This window comes from Bos mutus, chromosome 27 (assembly GCF_027580195.1).
Source record: "Bos mutus isolate GX-2022 chromosome 27, NWIPB_WYAK_1.1, whole genome shotgun sequence".
NCBI lineage: Eukaryota > Metazoa > Chordata > Mammalia > Artiodactyla > Bovidae > Bos > Bos mutus.
This window is the reverse complement of record NC_091643.1, coordinates 32,150,116-32,171,344: the sequence shown is the minus strand read 5'-3', so window position 1 is coordinate 32,171,344 and position 21,229 is coordinate 32,150,116. Positions and strand designations below refer to the sequence as shown.

Here is a 21,229-nt window from a genome sequence, read left to right as displayed (position 1 = left end):
CAAAAGCGTAAAAAGCATCTCTTAAACCAAGTCATGACAGCCCTGAAAGATGAAGAAATGGAGTGGTAAATGATTAAGTCCATAAGTGGCTTAAACTTAGGTTCATTGGATTTCAAGTTTAGTGTTTTTTCCCGAGAAAGCAAAAGCAGACTTAATTTAGTAAGGAATCTAACACCTTACTTTCTAACTTGCATTTCAGAAACAGCCCTTAAGAATTTGAATCATTGCTAGACATTGGTTTCAAAGGGTTGGATGTTTAAGGAGTTTGGGATGCACATATCAATTCATAGGGATGATGCCCTAGATATTTATCTGCAAAGTGAACTGTGTTTGTATACCCAGATAACAAATAATCAAGATTGCCATTTTCTGCTTTCCTTCACTCCATAGATTTTTGCATCAAGATGGCAATAGTGTGAAAAGTCAATAATGTGGGGAATTTTTCAAGTTACATTTCAGAGATTAGAAACAGAGTTCTCACTGTCTTTTAACTTGTCTCTGATTTTTATTCTCCAATGTGGGAACCTCCCACCGGAAAGATGCACAGGATCTTATCATTCATTCTCACACTTGAAAAATTATTTTGGAAACTCAACATGTTTGATGGTGATGTTTAACTGTCTTACACCCTTTCCTCCCTCTCCATTTTAAAGGTGATATAATAGGAACAGATAAGCTCTTTCACATTAACCATCCTTTACATTCCTTTAACTCTCCATGACACTGACCTTTTTTTGGATTTACTTTCATAAGTACAGTCCACACTAACTCTTTGAAAAATACTGGCCATACTGTGTCTTACCTCATTAAGCTTGCCCACTTTCTCACTGTTCAGTGGGTTCTTATTCCCTCCTCTTTATTTTTGCTGTTTTCTTTTTGACATACCTTTTGGTGCAGATGCATGTTCATGTCTCTCTGAGATAATTTGTAGCTAATTGTAGCAACAGATTTTCATTATTTATGAGTGTCATTGTCAGAATCCATCTGGAAGTCTGACCGAGATGAGGCAGATTCCTCCTCCTGATCTGACCGTGGCCATAACGCAGTGAACCACTCTGGTTAAAATGGGCTGAGTGCTGGAGGCCGCTAATATTTTTACAACCAAATATTTACTATCGTGTGCATTACGTTTGATTCATTTCCTAAAAGAGTCAAGACATTATTTTATTACAAATAATTTATGACACACTCTTTTAAAAAATGTAATGTATGTTATTTCTCATACCAGCCAATTAACTTTAAAGTGTTTGTGGATAGGTAAGAGAGGGAAGTGGGAAAATGAAAAGGATGCGTAAAATATATGCTTAATATTCTTAAAAGGTTGGTATTATAGGGTAGGATTGAAATCAGTCTTGGTATACTATTATTCTTTTTCCTGTATTTTGATTCTAGTTGGTATCTAAATCTCAGATTCTACCATGCCAGTGAGACAGGCAATAGAAGACCCATATGTATATGCATCCTCTAAGCAAACAGTTCTCTCTCTTCTCACCCATGGTATCATAAAACATAGGTGAAATTTCAAGAGTAAACACAGGATTGGAAAAGCCATTAATAATGGCAGTCATTTGAAAGTGTCACCTAATTTAAACACTTTGCTTTAAGTTATTGCAGTGTCATGAGTTTTATTATGCTCAATTTATTAGTGAAAACCTTCAGGGTTCACAACCATTTATTTTTCAGGGAACTTGATTTTATCATTAATTTTTAAATACATAATACTCCTACTTTATTTTTTAGAGTGCACTTTATTTGCACAAATTGGTTTACTTAGATCAATACAGATGTTTCTAGGTGTTTATTAAAGCAGAAGTCAGATGTCTGCACATTTTCAAGACTTTACACTCCAAAAGTTAGTGTATGTTTGTACACAAAAGCACAATATTTTTATTGGTTGTTAAATGGAAAATTATAATAGAGACTGCCCAAACCCCTGTTTCTAATTAGCAGGTAGCTTATTCTAGAGGGCAGTCTTTTCTCTTCCTAAGGGGTGACTTCCGGGTGGAAAAATCCTAATGTTTGGGATAAGAGCTAGGACCAGGGAAATACTTCTCACAGTTTCTATCAATGATAACTAAGGCTTTCTCTGGGTTGAGTTTTCATGGTCTGGACCACTTTTCCTGCCCAGCATTCTGGAGGTGCTTATGGGCTGAAATAAGGCGCCCTGAGCTGCGGTGGGTGGAAAGTCAGAGGTGGACCCCCCTCACACCCACCCCTCCCCTAACTAGACCTTACTAGATCACATGTCACGTGAAGCTAATGCCAGTACCTAGTGCTGAGAGCTCAAAAATCTGGATGCTTAAGTGTTTGTTTTTTTTTAAGAAAATAAAATCTTAAACGAAATGTATACTCACTGGTTGTTATCTTTTTTTTCCCCTCTAATTAGGACAAAATTTTACCCTAAGGCAGTTAGGCGTTTGTGAACCAGCAACTCGAAGAGGACTGGCATTTTGTGCGGAAATGGGGCTTCCCCACAGAGGTTACTCGATCAGTGCAGGGTCAGACGCCGATACTGAGAACGAAGCAGTGATGTCCCCAGAGCATGCCATGAGACTGTGGGGCCGGGGGGTCAAGTCAGGCCGCAGCTCCTGCCTGTCAAGCCGGTCCAACTCAGCACTCACCCTGACAGATACGGAGCATGAAAACAAATCCGACAGTGAAACCGGTAAGGTCCTTTTTGTTTGAGGCTTTATAATGTTGGCGGTCGGTGCTTCCGTCTGTTTTGGTTGACTCTGGAGGAATGGCTTTCTTCCTTCTCCTCTTTCCTTCTCTTTTTTTCTTCTTCCTTTCTTCGCATTGCAACACAGTAGCACTCAAAAAATGTCCTTCAGTATTGCATTATTTTTCCTAGGGGAAAAAAAGTCAACATTCAACATTAGAGTGTTAAGTTGTGTTATGCAAGCATTCTCTGTTGTGTTAGCTATAGTTTTGAAAAACAGTCTAATCATGTACAGAAAAAAAAAAAGGTTGGCTTTGACTTATCTTGAACCATGTCACCTGTTATCCTCCACGGAGTAGCAGAACAAGTAGTGATAAAATTTACCCCAGAGCCAGCTTGTAATCAGAGATGTCTTTGTAGATTCCTCTTAAAAATATCTCAAAGAAGTTCCAGAATCTCAGAATGGATGAGTGAGCACACAGAATGGTTTATTAACAGGGCTCAAGTGATTGAAGAACAAATTTGATCATGCTTTTAACTTACTGGTTGATGAAAGCAATTGAAATCTTGATAAAGAGAAGGGAGTGTGGTCTTTGATGTGCTTTGGAGACTGGATTACTCTGCAATTAAATCCTTGCACAAAAATTGGATTTTTCGGGTATCCAAATAGCAGTTTTACATACTTTAAGAGAAATATCTTTATAAATTATTTTGATCTTTCCCTATCGCCAGTGCAAAATGATAAAGAAGCAGTTAGTGTATATGCAGTAATAGATTTAAAAGGAAGTTTAATTTTTAGTCAACACAGCTTCTAGGAAAAATTGGAGTATCAGCACCAATGCACCAGACAAGAAAATGACATTTCTTCTTTAGCGTTTAATATGAACAGTGCACTTGCTGCTTTAACCTGGTTATTAATGCTGTGTGTATATGATGCATCAAAAGCAAAGAGAAAATTAAAATGGAAGAATTGTGTGACTTGTGAAAAGAAAGATGGTGTTTTACCAATGGCATTTTATTTTTATTCTTTATGGAGGAACTTTGTCAGCTTCACTTTGTGATAGGAAAACAGGTCTATTGTCGGCGTTCATTCTCAGCCAGGTCACTGAATGAAGGGGTAGCTAGTGCGTCATACTGCTTGTTACTTGTTTTCTTACTATTAGAAAAAAAAATCTGCTTTAAACCAATGAAAACAATATCTCATGGAGACTATTTTAGTGCATTAAAACAAAGTCATAATCGATTAATAATAGAAACTCATATAGAGTTGTGAGTTATTGGTGGAGGCTAGCTTCATCCCAACCCAAAACAGGAAATAAGGACAGTTCTGCCTGACACAACGAGTCTTAGAATCTGACTGAGGTGTTTTCCTGAACCAGACTGTCCACCTCAGTGAAACCTGGGTTTCTATCACTTTTCACTGTGGATTCAGAAGTCACTCACCTTAAGTAAGTAAGATTTGGCATAAACTTTGCTTCCTGTCCATCTATATCTTTACATAACCCTCTTCAAGCAATTTTAGGTACTATGGTTATATTCAAATACATGATTTGATGTTTGATTTTCCTAAAATATATGTCAAATTTTGTGATGGTTTTGGAAGAGAGCAGAGGAGAGTGCAGGAGGACAATGCAAATCAGTTCTGATTTGCTGCATCATGGGCCGTTCATCTGCATATCCATTAAGTATTGTCCCACATTGGGTCAGCTTGCCACACACAACCTGTGAGGCATCTCTCTCTCTTATAACAAGTATATCTTGTTACTGTATCTGTATTGCTAAAAGATAATTTAATTTTTATTATTTTTTAAATTGTATGTCTGCTAAAATGGTCTCACAATGAATTCCCAAACACACACCATTTTGTTCTTTTCAGAAAACATAAAACTTAGAAAATTTTCCACTTTTAGTTAACTAACAGTGTCTATTATCCAAATGATTGGAGGCGGGAAGCCTGTTGAGTTTCCCACATCACTGCCCCCTCTCTCTGCACGGATTATTTTGAACTAGGGAAGGAACTTGTTGCCCCAGGAATCTCCTTGTCCCTTTCATGATATAAAGGCAAGAATGAACACTTAAACTGATCTGTTTCTCCATGTGGTCATTCTGAACCAGAATGAAGAGAGACACGGACAGGGTGTCAAGGGCCTTGCCTTGAGATTCAGAACATATGGTAGCATTTGTTGAGAGTAAATAGGTCAGTCAAAAGTATAAAGTGTCAAAAACAATGTTTGTTGAGCTGGGCAAGTGATGACTTCAACTTATGTTTACTCTTTCCCCAAGGTTTGGCTGGGGTTATTTTTTTAAACAACATTTTGACGGTCTAAGAACTCCCAGTGAGTCAGCTCGGGGAAGGAAATAAAAGAAGAAATAAAATAGATATGACCTCTTATTGCAGAGAAGGCAATGGCACCCACTCCAGTACTCTTGCCTGGAAAATCCTATGGACGGAAGAGCCTGGTAGGCTGCAGTCCATGGAGTCGCGAAGAGTGGGACATGACTGAGCAACTTCACTTTCACTTTCCACTTTCATGCATTGGAGACGGAAATGGCAACCCACTCCAGTGTTCTTCCTGGAGAATCCCAGGGATGGGGGAGCCTGGTGGGCTGCCATCTATGAGGTCGCACAGAGTCGGGCACAACTGAAGTGACTTAGCAGCAGCAGCAGCAGACCTCTTTTTGAACACTGGATCTTTCATAGATTTCATATGTGTTCTGTAGGAACATTTCAGATCATTTATTCTGAATTTTCAGTGATTGGTCAGAAAGAGCAAGATTGCATTGAGATCCATTACATTAAGGTCTGGGGAACATAATCTTCTGATATTTACATTACTTATCATTTGGAATTGTGGAATTAAATGAGAATATTGAGGCTCTTTTTTCTGATATAAAAAAGCGTTTTGTTATTACCCAGGGTCTTCTAACATCTTTTTAAACGATATCCTCAAAACTTTTACCAATTTTTACTATTATTACTACTTTTAGTCAAATATTGGACTTCCCTGGTGGCTCAGATGGTAAAGACTCTGCCTGCAATGCTGGAGACCTAGGTTTGATACCAGGGTTGGGAAGATCCCCTGGAGGAGGGCCTGGCAACCCACTCCAGTATCCTTGCCTGTAGAATCCCCATGAACAGAGGAACCGGGAGGGCTACAGTCCATGGGGTCACAAAGAGTCAAATATTTCTAACATAGACTTTCTAAAATAATTCATTTTGGCATTCTTAATTGCTCTCACTCTGAAAGGTTATTGATTTTCCAGCTGTATTTTCCTTTGACTTCCAATTATTTAAATTTTATAGTTGTATTCACTTGTGTGTGAGCTTGCAGTGTGTCCTAAGAAGCCCTGTTATATCACTAAAAGTTGAAACAAGAAGGATGTGCATAAAATAACTCACCAAAGTGAAACTAACCTAGAAACCATACACTGTCTTATTTCTCCCCTCAGTTTAGAAGGAGAGTTTCGGTTGACTGTTTTCATCATTTGAGGTTAACTGTGAATAAGGCTATTTTCCCCAGAAAACAAAATAGTATTCAACATTTGTGAAATCATGTAAGCCAATTGACTAATGTTCTAGTTATAACTTCAAAGAAAAGTCTAGTCACTAAAAGTGACTAGATTTCATTTATTTATTGATAAATAGGCCAACAGTTCAAGTTAAGAAGGCGCTGGGACTGCTGTGAGGCTAATGAAATTTTGATGGCCTGAGCATCCCACGGGAGTCAAGGAACACTCGGACTATGTCACATGTCTCCATGTTAGCAGAGATTCTAAACAAGTGATAAAACAGATTCTTTTGCAAAGCTAACTCTTCACCAACCATGAGGAGTTGAAGTTAAAAAGCATTTTGAGAAAAAAAAAAATTACAGTAGATTGAATTTCATATCAAATTCCAAATGTTAATATTGTTCTGAATTAAGGACATGGGAGAAGACCTTTCTTAACAGGCATTGACAACTTTCTGAGTCAACTGCCTTGCTCCAGGGCAAGTACTGGAGGGGCAGTGGTTTGTGACCACCTGCAAGCAGTGGTTCTAGGAAGCTGTTGAGAGGTTACAAAATAAATGTGATGAGATGCTGTAATCAAAGGGAAAATTGCCAGTATGTTCTCGATGGTTCGAGGCATCTTTCCCTGTCTCTGATGGATTGTTAAAAGACCCCTGACTGAATGCCCACTCTCTAGCCTTGCAAGTAATCTGATTTAAATTCCAAATATCTATTTAAATGTCAGGAACAAAGGACTTTTTTCCTCCCCAAACATCAAGCTTTAAGCTTTAAACGTGTTTTATTTGTGCATCTTTTCCCAGAAGAAGACTAGCATGCATTCAGTGTTATTATCCTTTGTCAGCCAGCAGCTCAGTGCTGTGAAAAATGCCTCAATTCAAAAGCACGGTGCACAGGGTGTTAATCCTCTCATTGAGCCTCTAAGATGGCTTGCTCTTGAGACACCCAGAGCTCTAGCTCCCAACTTCCCCCATCTCTGCCTGGCCGCTTGGGTCAGCTGTATGGCTGGCACCAGAGATGTAGAGGTCTCTTCCTTCTGCCTGTCTCCGCAGCCTCTTATGCCTTTTGGAAAGCGATGACCTTTGACATCAGGCAGACCAAGAGGAGCTGGCTCTCTTCTTCTGTCTTATTGTGGCTGGGAAACTTGAGAGCCTTCATTGAGAGCAACAGATGAGGAGGTGTTATTGAGGGCAGACTTCCTGGGTTGGTATTGGCTCTACTGTCTCCCAGCTGTGTGACTTTGGGCAATTGACTTAACCTTTCTGTAGTATACGGAAATCACCAATGGCATCGGTCCTTACAGGGCTGCTTACAGGTCCTTACAGGATTAAATGGACTCTTGAATAGGCAGTGCTTAGAATGACAGTGCCTGGTGTCGGGTGAGTTCCAAATAAGGGGTGGGGGGATACTCTTTCTGTTAATTGTAAATGGTGGGAAATTATATCTCCTTATTAAGTGTGGAGATTAAGTTAGGGACACAGTATCAAGTACCGACACAGTTTGGGCCCACAGTCAATGTCCCCTCCCTCTTTGCCATCCTCCCTTTGTCTGCATTAGTCGAGTATCTGTGCATTTGGTGAAATGAGGGAGAAAGAATGGTCTCCTCCAGAAGGGGCACTGCCAATTTGCATAGCCTGGAATCTCTGTCACCATTTATTGACTCTCTTATTTTTCTCTAAAATCTCACATACTTTTTAATTCCCTGTAATTAAATGAATGAACGTTAAGTGGGGCTGATAATTAGTCTGATGGCTGTAGACTTCAAAGAAACCAGCCTGTTCCTTCCCCTCCTGGTCAAAGGAAATTTCAAAAGTGGTGCTTCCCTCCAAGGCATGTCACTTAGACAACCAGTCAATTAAAAGGCAATTCAAGTGATGCTCATCAGTTCACATAATAAAGTAAATCATTACTGGAAGGCTTTATTTCTCACCTGGGATCTTAGCAATATACCTGTGGTAGGACCTCACTCTTGCCACAGTGACTGTGCAGTTACTAAAGTATCCAGGGATGATGTGGCTAATAATAAGGGTAGAGCATTATTGTGCAATATTTTTAGGGGAAATAGAGACTTGATTTGCTGGACTAAAACACTTTTAAAAACCAAGGTACTTATGCTTTGAAATAGTATTTTTAAAGTCTGCTTTCTATATGGATGTGTGTGCGTGGTCATTCGTGTCCAACTCTATGTGTTCCCATGGACTGTAGCCCACCAGGCTCCTATGTCCATGAATTATCTAGTTAAGAATACTGGAGTATGTTGCAATTTCCTCCTCCAGGGGATCTTCTTGACCCAGAGATCGAACTCACATCTCCTTTACCATCCATTACCATTGCACCATCTTTATGGATAGATAGATTCTAAAAGTTGAGCTACTGTACTTAAAAAAAAAAAAGATATACCCCTTAAACCAATTTGACAAACTATTGTAATGATGTTTACATCACTCTCACAACAGAGTACTTTATTTTGCAATCCAAATTATGTTGTTGGAAAAAATATGTTCTCTGAAAAAGTGTTTGTTGTTGTTATGTATCACTCAGTTGTGTCCAACTCTTTTGTGATCCCATGGACTGCAGCCCACAGGCTCCTCTGTCCATGGGATTTTCCAGGCAAGAATACCTGGAGTGGGTTACCAGTCCCTTCTTCAGGGGATCTTCTAGACCCAGGACTCGAACCTGCATCTCTTGTGTCTCCTGCATTGGCAGGCGGAGTCACCGGAAATATCCCCAAAAAAGTGGGCAAGGAGGTTATTTCCTCTGAGCAACTGAATAAATGTGAGAGAAGAGAAATGGAAGGATTTGTAACTATTCTATCACCAATTAAGATCTAGAATAGTTTGGGAGAAACTGCTAGTGACCTTGGAGTACCCTGGTATGTCGTATACTTGTAATGCTTCTAGCCACCACACAGGTGTCATTTCTCTCCTGGCTCTTTTTACAAAAGGAGAATATTTGAGTTTTCCACAAATAATTTGAAGAGAGGTGTATAATTTCACCTAACTAGCCTAATTTCATTCCTTCAACTTGATCTTTATCAACTCTCAGCCTACTTTGAAAATTGATTGTAAGAATGAAGGTGGAATTCCACTGCTGTGAGAAATAAATTTCACGAGATTCTACCACACATACTGAACCATAACTTGAATATAAATTCCATCTTGGGCCCTCTTCTGGCATGTAATGGTCAATTCTGGCATGTTCTACTGTTGTAAATTATATTTTATGTTTTAGGTGCTCTGGGATGTCAAAATAGCAAAAGTAATATGTTGCATGCTTACTAAATCAAGGTCAGAATGAAAGTGCGGCTTTGCAAAGTACAAATAGTTTCCAATATATAAAAATAATTACATCACCGTGATGTGTGTATGTTTGTAGTTTAAATAGCAACTTATACCATTCTTTAAGCAAAAGCTTCTATATTTCATTTGGGATGAAATATATTCACTTCATGGATATATTACAAGTCACTTAAGCACAGTAAGTGATGATTTAAATAAAATTTTTTTAAAATTTAGTACTATGAAACTAGAATTAAGAATACCATAAAGTCCACAACCATGGTTGTTATCACTTAAGTATTTACATACATTTATATTTTCTATTCTAAGAGGATTTTTGGAATTCTTGACAGTTTGCTCTTCTTTACACAAACATTGCCATTTCTACAAAACAACTTGCATTTTAAGTATTTTTGTTCAAAGTATATAGAATATATGCTTTTTCTGTTTAAAAGCCTAATGTTCTTTTAATTGTCGAGTTGAAATCAAAAGAAAGCATACCAACACATATCAAAACTGATGATGTATGCTGTTTTAATTTTTGAATGTGTTTTGATATCCTTGAAAAATCACAGCAGTAGCAGTAAAATTGTTTTAATTAATGAATTGAATAGCAGCAAATGCTGAATCAGGTTTATTGATGTAATTATCACTGAAATAGAAAAGATAAGTGTTAAAGCCATAGAACCTTAGTTTATTTGCCATTTCAAGGGTATTCAAGTGTTTGAAGAGGAACTAACTGATTTGGGGGGTGTGTTATTTATAGAATATTCTTCTCAGGTCATAATAATTCTGTTAATGAGCATCACATCCACATACAAGTTTAAATGTGAAAAATCTACATTATTTACTAAATAGCTTGAATGAGGGTTTCACTGTATTGGAATTTTCTTCTCTTTATCATTTGACTTGAGATAGTTTTCCATAATGATTAGATTATAAACTAAATGTAAAAGCTTTTTGAATTCATATTAAAATGGATACAAATGCATATAAACTTGAGAAAGGAACAATTTAAAATGTCTTGGGAGAAGGCAATGGCACCCCACTCCAGTACTCTTGCCTGGAAAATCCCATTATGAATAGTGCCTTGACTGTAAACATGAAGTCACACAGAAGCTGAAAACTGAATAAAGTTGGGACATGACTTTTTGAATTGATTTCTTAGTATAGCAACTACATTTTCATTCAATGAGTAGTCAATGTTAGGTATTGTACCAGGGGCTGGGGGGAAAAAATGAGTAAGATATAGTCTCTGATTGTAAAAATTCACAGGCTGGTTGGGCAAATCGGCAAGTAAATATTGCATTGTAATTTTAATGTGCTAAGTAATACTACAACACAGAGTGCAGAATTGATGTCTGCATAGAGCAGATTCTTGCCACAGAGACAGGAGAGGCAGCAGAGGAAAAATGGTTTCATAAAGGAGGAAGGAAGCGGCATTGGTTATTGTTGTGGTTGCCACCCAGTTCGGTCATCCAACTCTGCGACCCCATGGACTGCAGCACCCCAGGCCTCCCGTCCCTCGCCATCTCCTGAAGTCTATGCAAGTTCATGTCCATTGCATCGGTAATGCCGTCCAGCCATCTCATCCTCTGACACGCTCTTCTCCTTCTGCCCTCTATCTTTCCCAGCCTCAGGGACTTTTCCAGTGAGTCAGCTGTTGGCATCAGATGACCAAAATACTGGTACACGGGCTCAAAGGATGTGCAAAAATGCAAGATGTAGACAAAGCAACGAAGGAGAGGGTGTAAAATCCCCGTGAACTGTTGCAACAGTTGCAGGCTGTTTTTGCCTGGAACACAGGTTGTGTGTGGATGAGCGATGAGTGTTTGGTCTACAGATAGCCCCAGACCAGACTGCAAAACACCTTCAATGGCCATGCTCAGGAATTTGTACTTTTTCTGTAGGTAATGGGAGTTTCATGCAAAGGAATATTACAGGCATATTTACCATTTACAGAGCACCTTGAGAGCAGTGTAGGGAGTTGGCTGTCTTTCCCACAAAGGGAGTAAGCTCTGTAGGGCCATGGCCCTGTTCACCCTTGTGTCTCTGTGCTCCCTCATGCAGTGCCTGATCCTGGAGCCAGAACTGTGGCTGAACAGCTCCATGATTGGAGGTCAAACTTGAGAGGAAACTAGCCAATCAGGTAGTGTTATAATTAGCAAAGTGAGAAAATACAAATGTTTGAACCAAGAATTGGAAAGGAAAGGGAGACATTAAAATTCAACAGAATGAAAACTTGATTAACTCTGCATTGGGGTTAGGGAAGAAGAAGACATTTAAAAGACTCTCTAACATGGAAGTGATGGTGTAAATCCAAGTGGGAGCTTAAAGCTTATTGTTTAATAAATTCAGTAATTCAGACAAGGCCAGGTTGTATTTGAGGGGTCTGTGGAACATCAAAATTCAGAATAGATTAAGCAATTATATATATATCTATGTGCTTTGCTGGTAGCTCAGATGGTGAAGAATCTGCCTGTCGATGCAGGAGATGCAGAGTTCATTTCCAGGGTCAGGAAGATCCTCTGAAGGAGGGCATGGCTACCCATTCCAGTATTCTTGCCTGGAGAATTCCACGGACAGAGGAGTCTGGCAGGCTATAGGCCATGTGGTTGCAAAGAGTCGGATACGACTAAGTGACTAATACCTTCACTTTTCATATATATAAAATTCAGTTAGATTTTGTTCAAAAATATTTACCTTATCATCTGTACAATTGCAGTGAAAGCCATGGGGCATAATCAAACCTCTCCCCAAAAGCAGATAAAATGAGAAAAGAAGAGGAATGAAGGTATAATACTGAGGTCACCAACATTTAACATAAAGTTATAGAAGAAGCACCAATGAAAGAAACAAAGAGGGACTTTCCATAGAGACAAAAGGAAGTGTCCGTTCACGAAGACCACAGAGGCAGGAAATGATTAGCAGTCAGACATTTCCATAGCCTGTGGACTGCACAGAGGATATGAATTTCCGAGTAGCGCGTGTGGTCACCAAGTGGCAGTGGGTGGAGAGATGAACGGAAACCATGGCACCAGCAAGTGCAGATTTTTCTCTCCAAACCTGAACTAAGGAAAGGGTTAGGTGTAACTCCTGGGGAACACAAGGGCAGGGATATTTTTATATTGGAGGACATTTCAGGATCTTTCCTAGGAAATGGACAGGGTGATATTATAACAGGAAGATCAAGTGAAGATTAAAGGGGAGATGAGGTCTGGCCTCTGAGAGGTCAGGAGCAGAGAGATCTTGAAATAGAAACTTAGGTAACTGAATTCCTCAATACTTTTTATCTTCTAAGCTACTTTTCATCTTACAATTTTGTGTACATCAGTAGCTTAGAGTTTGCTGTAGGAGAGATATACGTTTAAAAGGTATCTTTCTGGGACTTCCCTGGTGGCCCAATGGTTAAGATTTCACCTTCCAATGGGGGTGTGGGTTGGATCCCTGGCCAGTGAGCTAAATACCATGTCCCTCCTGAACCAAAATACCAAAATACTAAAATAGAAGAAGCAGCAGCAATTTTGTAACAAGTTTAATGAAGACTTTAAAAATGATCCACATCAATAAAAAACTTAAAAAATAAATACAAGGTACATTTGTATCTACACTAATTAAAGTCATAGCAAATATCCAGGCAGTGTAGGAAAAATCGATGATATTCAATGGAGTTAAAAGTTCATGTCATCAAAAGGTTTGGGGGAAAGTAGATTTTTATTCAAAATTGATATTTTGTTTAAAATAGCTTTATAAAACTATTAAATATAGCACACCTAGAGTTCAATGAAAAACAGATAATTATCTGGATCTTGAAATAACAGGATTGCTCTCAGTACAGGATTCCCCATACAGACACATAGATAACTTCTTAAATCCTTTCCTTGATCATTGATTTGTATGTGTGTGTATATGATCTATATAAAATACATAGATATATAATAAAATAGACATATGGATATATAAAATGAAAGTAAAAGTCGCTCAGTCATGTCTGACTCTTTGTGACCCCATGTACTATACAATTCATGGAATTCTCCAGGCCAGAATACTGGAGTAGATAGATCCCTTCCCCAGGGAGTCTTCCCAAACCAGGGATCAAACCCAGGTCTCCCACATTACATTGCAGGCAGATTCTTTACCAGGTGAGTCACCAGCGAAGCCCAGTATATAAAAGTAGATATGATAAATTAAAAATAGATATATATTTATATATGGATCATACACACACCTATATACATACATAAGTGTGTTTGTATAATCTTTGCCCCATGGTTTAAATTACTAGCTTAAACATAAGTCTTGGAATTTCCCTGGCAGTTCAGTGATTAAGAATCCAAGCTTCTACCACAGGGAGCACAAGTTTGAGACCTCATTGAAGAAGTAAGATCCCATAGGTCGGGCAGTGTGGCCAAAAAAATTAAAGAATAAGTCTTTGCACCTTAGTAACTCCTGCATGGTTTTGCACTAGCCACACTGTCTTTTTGCATAAAAACAAAATGCGTATTTACCAACATAAAATTATACAACCAGATTTGATTATTAGCGAACACTCGAGGAATTACCCAACATTCATTTTTTAAAAATACACAAAAGAGAGTAAAAAACAGACCACAAGTGAAATGTCTGAGAAATAGAAATAGGCTATAAAAAGCCAGAATGGTAGTTATTATTTGCTTATGCATGTTTGTGCGTATGGAAAACTGTGACTTTGTGAAATGATTATTCAGACTAAACTGAATAATTGATTTGCTTTAACTGGTTAATATCAAAGTAATCAATTGGAAGTAGGCTTGCTCTTCCAACTGGTTTTTATAGAAGTGTTAAAGTTCACAAAGAGAAATCTTAAAATTTTGACATACAGCAGCTGGAGATTCCTGGGGGACTGGAAAGTGTTTGAATGAAATGTCAGTTGCTATAGAAAACATGTATAAAACATTCCCTTATAATGGACTGTGTCTCATTTCCTGTGAGTGGAGCACCATTGTCTAGATTGTACAAAATGTGCTCAAAGGTAACTTAAATTGTTTAAATGAACCTATTTAGGAAGTTTAAAGACTTCAGATAATCATTAGAATTTTTTAAGCATTTAATTATTATTTGTATTGTATCAATAACACAAGGAAAATGATAGGTGATAGAAATAATAAAAATGGAACTTTAAACCAATTTTAAGTATAAAATATTATAAGTGTTTATATAAAATAAATTCATGCCCTGAATTTATTTTAGTTACTTAGCATTACATATCATTGGAAGACACAGAGGAGTATGTGGATAATATTCACTAGTTCCTGTTTTGGTATTTATGCTTTTATTTTTATCTCTGTGTATATTTTTTTATTAAATTGAAATTTCTGGGAGTTCCATCCTGGTCTAGTGGCTAGAGTTCAGTGCTTTCATTGCCATGGCCTGGGTTCAAATGATCCGGGAACTGAAATCCTACAAGCCTCGTGTGTGGCCAAAAAAAAAAAAAATTTTGGAATTTCTGTTTTGACCTAAGTTTCTCCACATTATTAGACTCTTCCATAATTTGTTTTAACATATCCACTACTTTTAGACAGCTAGGTTGTTTGACTTTTCAGTTTCATAAATTGCATTGTGATAACAATTCTAGTGGATAAATCTTTGCCTCTAATTCTGTATCCCTTAATATCTTAGGATAAATTCTTGGAAATGGAAGATCAGAGGCAAAGGGTATGAAGGGTATGTACAGTTTAAAGCATTTGATAGACCCTGTCAAAATGCCCTGAAAAAAAAAAAAGTTGTATCAATTTACACTCTGACTAGAAATATTAGTAAGTATCTTTTCCCATAAGCCATTGACAAGGAATGTTGCCATGCTTAGAATTTTGGCAACTAGATGGAAACATAGTATCTTACTGTTGTATATTCATTTGAGTAATAGGTTAAATATAGTCTCATATAGGTGTGTGTACTCTTTGTATTTCTTTTGTGAATTGTCAGTTTATGCCCTTTGCACATTTTTCTATTCGGGGTGGAGAAATGGGTCTTCCAGAAATCAGGAAGATGAAGGAGGAGACAGCATTCAAGGACACTGGGACACTGACTCTGCTTTTTTCCACCTTGTGTACATCTGGCCTTGATGAGACGGGTTTGGTTGCAGGAGGACCTGATAAAAATAAACGTCTCCTTAAATGCAGGCCTTCTGCTTATAGACATATGTGTAGTTCCCCAGTAGTGATGAATAATGACACGAACTCCAGCTATGAAAGAGCTGGGGCACAGCACAGATGTAACGTCCTCCACTCTATCAGGATTCCACCTTGCTTAAACAGCTGCACGCTCCTTATTAGAGATTCTAGGTGCCAAGAAAATCTGTATTGACTCCAGCTTGGAGGAGCAAGTTCATTTCCACAAAGTTTCTGTATCCTTATTAAATAAATGAAAAACTTAAAGCAGGTGATAGTAACAGTGGGAGGTAAATCTCTTTCCATCAATCAATAGACTGTTGGAAAAGATACAGAGATATAGTTACACATGTACATATACATATTTTTTTTCTTATTGAATTGCATAGGTTTCATGAAGCAAGAATCTTAATAACCCCTTGTCTCTTTTAAAATATCTAAATATACCATTAAGTGCTTTCCTCGGTTTAATTTTGTATTTGTTCATTTATTTGGCATCCTTGAGTGGGCTTGAACCATTTCATTTTTGAAAGAATTTTTTAGAAACTTTAAAATATAGTTATCAATTATTATTTTCCTTGTGGCTTTTTTATGCCTAGAAATGTTGACTTTACCCCTAGAACAAATAATCAGTTTTATTTTCTTCACTTTCGTATTTTTTTTTTTTTTACATTTAATCTATCTGAATTTTATTTATTTTTTTAATTTAATTTTATTTTTAAACTTTACATAATTGTATTAGTTTTGCCAAATATCAGATATAGTCTGGCTCAGCTGGTAAAGAATCCGCCTGCAATGCAGGAGACCTGGATTCAATTCCTGGGTTGAGTTGAGTGGTGTACAAATTTAAATTGATTTCCTTCACACAGTTTGCTTTTATAAATGTCATTTAATTTAATTAGGGATTGCTTCATAATGTCCAATGAATACATGCTAATCTACTTAAATTTGGCAATAAGACATCAATAAAAATTAGTGCTATTAATTCTTTGCAAAAGAAATGGGGTAAGATTTATCAGATATCTTATACAATAGTAGTAGATACTAAATTCAGGTTTGGCGGTTTCTGAGAGATCTAGAATGTTAACTAAAATTAAACATTTTCAGGAATGCACAATTAACCAGTAACAGTATAATATGTAACTCTTAGGCATTGCAAAAAATATAGTAGAAAAACAGACTCTCATAAGTTTGTGGACGTTACATATAATAGCAGCAGTTATGAGATCTATTTTTTATTAAAAAATAAAGCATGAAACCTGCAAAAGCCAGGTTGCATTATGCACTTATTTTGTGGACCTCCTTGCCTTAAATAATTTGACAGATATTTTTAAAGAATAAGATTGGACCTTTTGCTCTCAGGCCTACAGACTTGAAGATACAGGGCGTTACAAACAGAAAACAATTACAAGACAAAGCAACTGGATGAAATGGTTTAGCGACATGGCTAAATTTCACACTGGAAAGAAAAAAGTAATGGAGGTTTAGAAAAGGAAAGATTTTGAAGAGTTCGTAGAATTCCAGCAAGATGTTGAAGGTAGTAAAATATGTTGAAATATTTGCAGAAAAGCAGTACATACTTACAGTTGGAAAAACTTGAAGAAATGCTTGGAAGCACCAATGGAAACAATGGTAGCCTCCTTAGGTCACCCTTAGATTCTGGAAGAATCCTCTTGGGGAATACTGGAAGCTAAAGTTGACAGTTAAGTGGAATCCACTTGTGGAGAACTGCCAATGTCATGGTGAAAGAGCTAAGATTGTTTCTGCAGGCCGTGTCTGTCCAGTCCACCTCTTAAAACAGTAGAGACACAATGAATGGACTGTGTGAAGGCCAACTTGGAATGGATGAGCCGCAGTTCCATATACATAACACATAGAAAGGCGTTATGCTGAATCGAGAGGACAGGTGTAGTAGGATTTTCAGGACTTTGTCATGTGAGAAAGACAGGAGTTAAAATGAGTGCAGAACCTGGACAAATGTGGCTGCAGTAGGAAAATAAATAACGAAAGGCCCCAGAAAGAGAGTTGAAATAGATTGTCATCCGCACAATTACATAAAGCCATCGTGCAGAAGAGTGCATATTGCAGTTTATGAAGCAGTAAACAGTATGAAAAAGATGTTAGTCAAAAACTAAAAATAGATGTGGATTTAAGGGAATATACAATGATTTTATTCAAAAACGAGATGGACAGTGAATAATAGCAGATCTAATACAGACTCAAAAGAGATGCTTATTTCTCCTTTTTTTTTTTTTTTTTCCTGAAAGATCCCTTAGAACAAGACACTTAGTTATCATACAATATCAGTAAGAACCCTATCTATTCTATCCCGGTGCACTAATTTGTTACTAGAGTAAGAGCCTCAGTGATTGAAAGGCAGAGTCCGAGAATATCTTATTCCCATACATTTTAGTTGTGTCCTGACAGATCTCAAAGCAATCACTACATAAAATAGATTTCCTGTGCTCTTGACTTTGTACTTATCTTCACCATGGCTATAATGAGCGTTTTGCAACTAATGTATTTTCCATGGGAACCACCAGAAAAACCATAATGGTACAAGGAGGGAGGCTGCAAAATTATTAATAGTAAATCTTATTACATTTCCACCAGTGGGTCTCAATCCTGACTAAGATTTTATATCAGTGCGATTGAATCCTGTAGATGGCTTGATAAAGGCAAGGGCGTGCCCTAACACTGGGCCAGTGGGCTCTTCAACGCTCTAAAGACAAAGGATTTAAATTCCAGTAGCTCTTATGGTCTAGGTGTAAACTTTATGGTTTTACCATTAGTACATTGAGTGTGATTATTATTCTTTATCCCAAAATCTTAAGAGATCAGTGCAGAGGGTCAGAAGAGGAGCAGTATTTCTTTAAAGTATTGCAATAATTTTACCTGTCTATTCCTATTGCTAAAGGGATACAAAGGATGAAAGGGACCTATTTGGTGGTGACAAGTTTTTCCTATAAGGGATAAGAATATTGCCATATCTACCCCTCATGTGAATATTGCCATATATACCCATGTTTCAAGTGATTTGTACTAAGTGTATAGCTCATTAATAGTTGACACCTGTCAGGCAAGATTTTGCTTTCTGAAGAAATACCAGGGAGGCTCGGTACTTAGACTGACCTTTCGCATAAGATATATTTCTTATCCTACCTTAACTAGGAAATTTTATACACAAAAATCCTCTTACTCCAATCAATTCTGGTTCTGCTGTGATGACATCGTTCCTTTATGGAACAGTTTGTATTCTTTCCAAAATCCTTTCAAGATTCTTTCAAAATCCTTTGGCATCCCATGGAAAGTGTCACTGCTCTGCAGAAGGATTTTGAAAATAGTTACTTTGTAACAATGATAACTCATAAGGATTTTGGATGTGAACGTTGTTATTGTTCTTTAGAAAAATCATTGTACGAAAATCCAAATGGCAGAGTAGAGGTTGACAGAGATAGAGGCAGAAACAGAGTTAGATATTTGTATTGTATTGAGTACCTATTGTATTCAATCTACTACCTTCTGAGATTTAGTTAGTATTATCCCTATTTAACCAAGAAAAGAAAATTAAGGCTGAAAGAATCTAAATATCTTGATATGGTTCCAAAATGACAAGGCCAGGATTGAAAGCCACTGTGTAATTCCCAAACCCACTATCTGATTCTACGGGGAGGGAGGAGGGTGGGGGGTTCAGGATGGGGAACACGTGTATACCCATGGCGGATTCATGTTGATGTATGGCAAAACCAATACAATATTGTAAAGTAAAAAATAAATAAATCAATGAGTAACAAAATAATAATAATAAATAAAAAATAAATAAATCCCACTGGACTACACCGCTTACTCTTGCATGGGATCTCCTGGTACCTGGGCAACAGTATAGCGCCTGTCCCCTCAAATCACCTGCTTTTCAAAGAGAAGGAACAAGCCTTGTGAATTTAAATGTCTTCCATGTCACCTTGAGCTTCTGTGTAGTTGGATTTGTTTCATACTTCTTAGTCTAAGATATAATCCTCCTATTTTAAGAAAACAGTTTCTCTGGCACAGTGCTAGGGACACTTGATTATAAATGGAAAGATATGGGTTCTTTATGCTGGTTCTATCATTAACTTGTTTATCTTGGATCATTCACCCAATGTCTTTTTGTCTGAATTCTTTCAAACGGTGCCTACTTATTAAACCATTTTAAAGAATATGCATGTTTATGTTTTTGGTTAACCGTCCACGGCTAATATTGAAAAGTTTTTTTTCTTGAGGATTTACCTCAAAGGAGGAAAGTCACACTGGGTTAGGATAAGTCCATCAAAGTGAAGAGAGAATCGAATAAACTACCTAAAGTAGCAAGAAAAATTAGACTCATTATTTGCATCAATCAAGTATAATCCAAGTTTCCTTTGCTTTTGTGTATGTCCAGTAATACATTGATAAAGAATGGAACTATGATCCTTAAATGAATTCAAGATATGTTATTGCCTACAAAATTTTGTTATCTTTTGTTTTCACTAATATTTCTATGTTACCCAGTCATTTCAGATTCCTAATATAAATTTTTTCAGTGCCAGGAGTTTTATCTATGTAAACATTGAGTATTGTGTGATATTTCATTATATAAGTTTAGGAAATTTGCTTTTAGTGATATTCAGGAAGAAATTTTGGGTGACTAGTTTGCCATATTTGGCAAGTAGGTCCTGAATGTTTAACAGATGAATAAAAAAAAATAACTTTTTGTCTTACTTGCTTCACTTAGCAAAATACTCTGTAGGTTCATGCATGTTGTCACAAATGACAGGATCTCAGGCTTTTTTTTTTTTTACAACTAATATGCCTGTGAGTGTGTGTGTGTGTGTGTGTGTGTGTAAAACATCATTTCCATTCATCTGTCAGTGGACACTTAGTTTGCTTCCGTATCTTGGCTATTATAAATAATGCTTTAGTGAACATAGGGATGCATAAATCTTTTTGAATTAGGGTTTTTATTTTCTTCAGATTAATACCCAGGGGGTGGGATTGCTAGATCACATGATAATTCTATTTTCAGTTTTTTTTTTTTTTTTGCATTTTATTTTATTTTTTTAAATTTTATTTTATTTTTAAACTTTACAACATTGTGTTAGTTAATGTGAAAGTGAAGTTGCTCAGTCCTGTCTGACTCTTTGCAACCCCAAGGACTGTAGCCTCCCAGGCTCCTCCGTCCATGGGATTTTCCAGGCAAGAGTACTGGAGTGGGTTGCCATTTCCTTCTCCAGGGGATCTTCCCAACCCAGGGATCGAACCCGGGTCTCCCGCATTGTAAGCAGACGCTTCACCATCTGAGCCCCCACTGTTTTGAGGACCCTCCATCCTGTTTTCCACAGTGACTGCACCAATTTACATTCCTGCAACAGTACAGGAAGCTTCCCTTTTCTCCACGTCTTGGAAAACACTGTATATTTTCACTTCTTTGTGGAATATAAAAACAAAACAAACGAACAAATAAAACAGAAACAGACTCACAGATTCAGAGAACAAACTAGTCGCTGCCAGAGGGGAGGGGGTGGGGGATGGTGACACAGGTAGAAACGACCTATTCCTGTGGGATGAAAAGGGACAAACTACCAGTTATAGAATAAGTAAGTCACATCTTTATTTTATAAC

The 21,229-nt window shown here is 37.4% G+C and overlaps 1 protein-coding gene across 1 annotated transcript in view; it reads left to right on the top strand.

Annotated features, from left to right (window-relative positions):
- Positions 1-21,229, top strand: part of TENM3 (teneurin transmembrane protein 3) — a 622,438-nt gene that overhangs the window by 190,845 nt on the left and 410,364 nt on the right. The window contains 1 exon segment of the mRNA XM_070364068.1: positions 2,387-2,665. Coding sequence (XP_070220169.1) covers positions 2,387-2,665 — 279 coding nt within the window.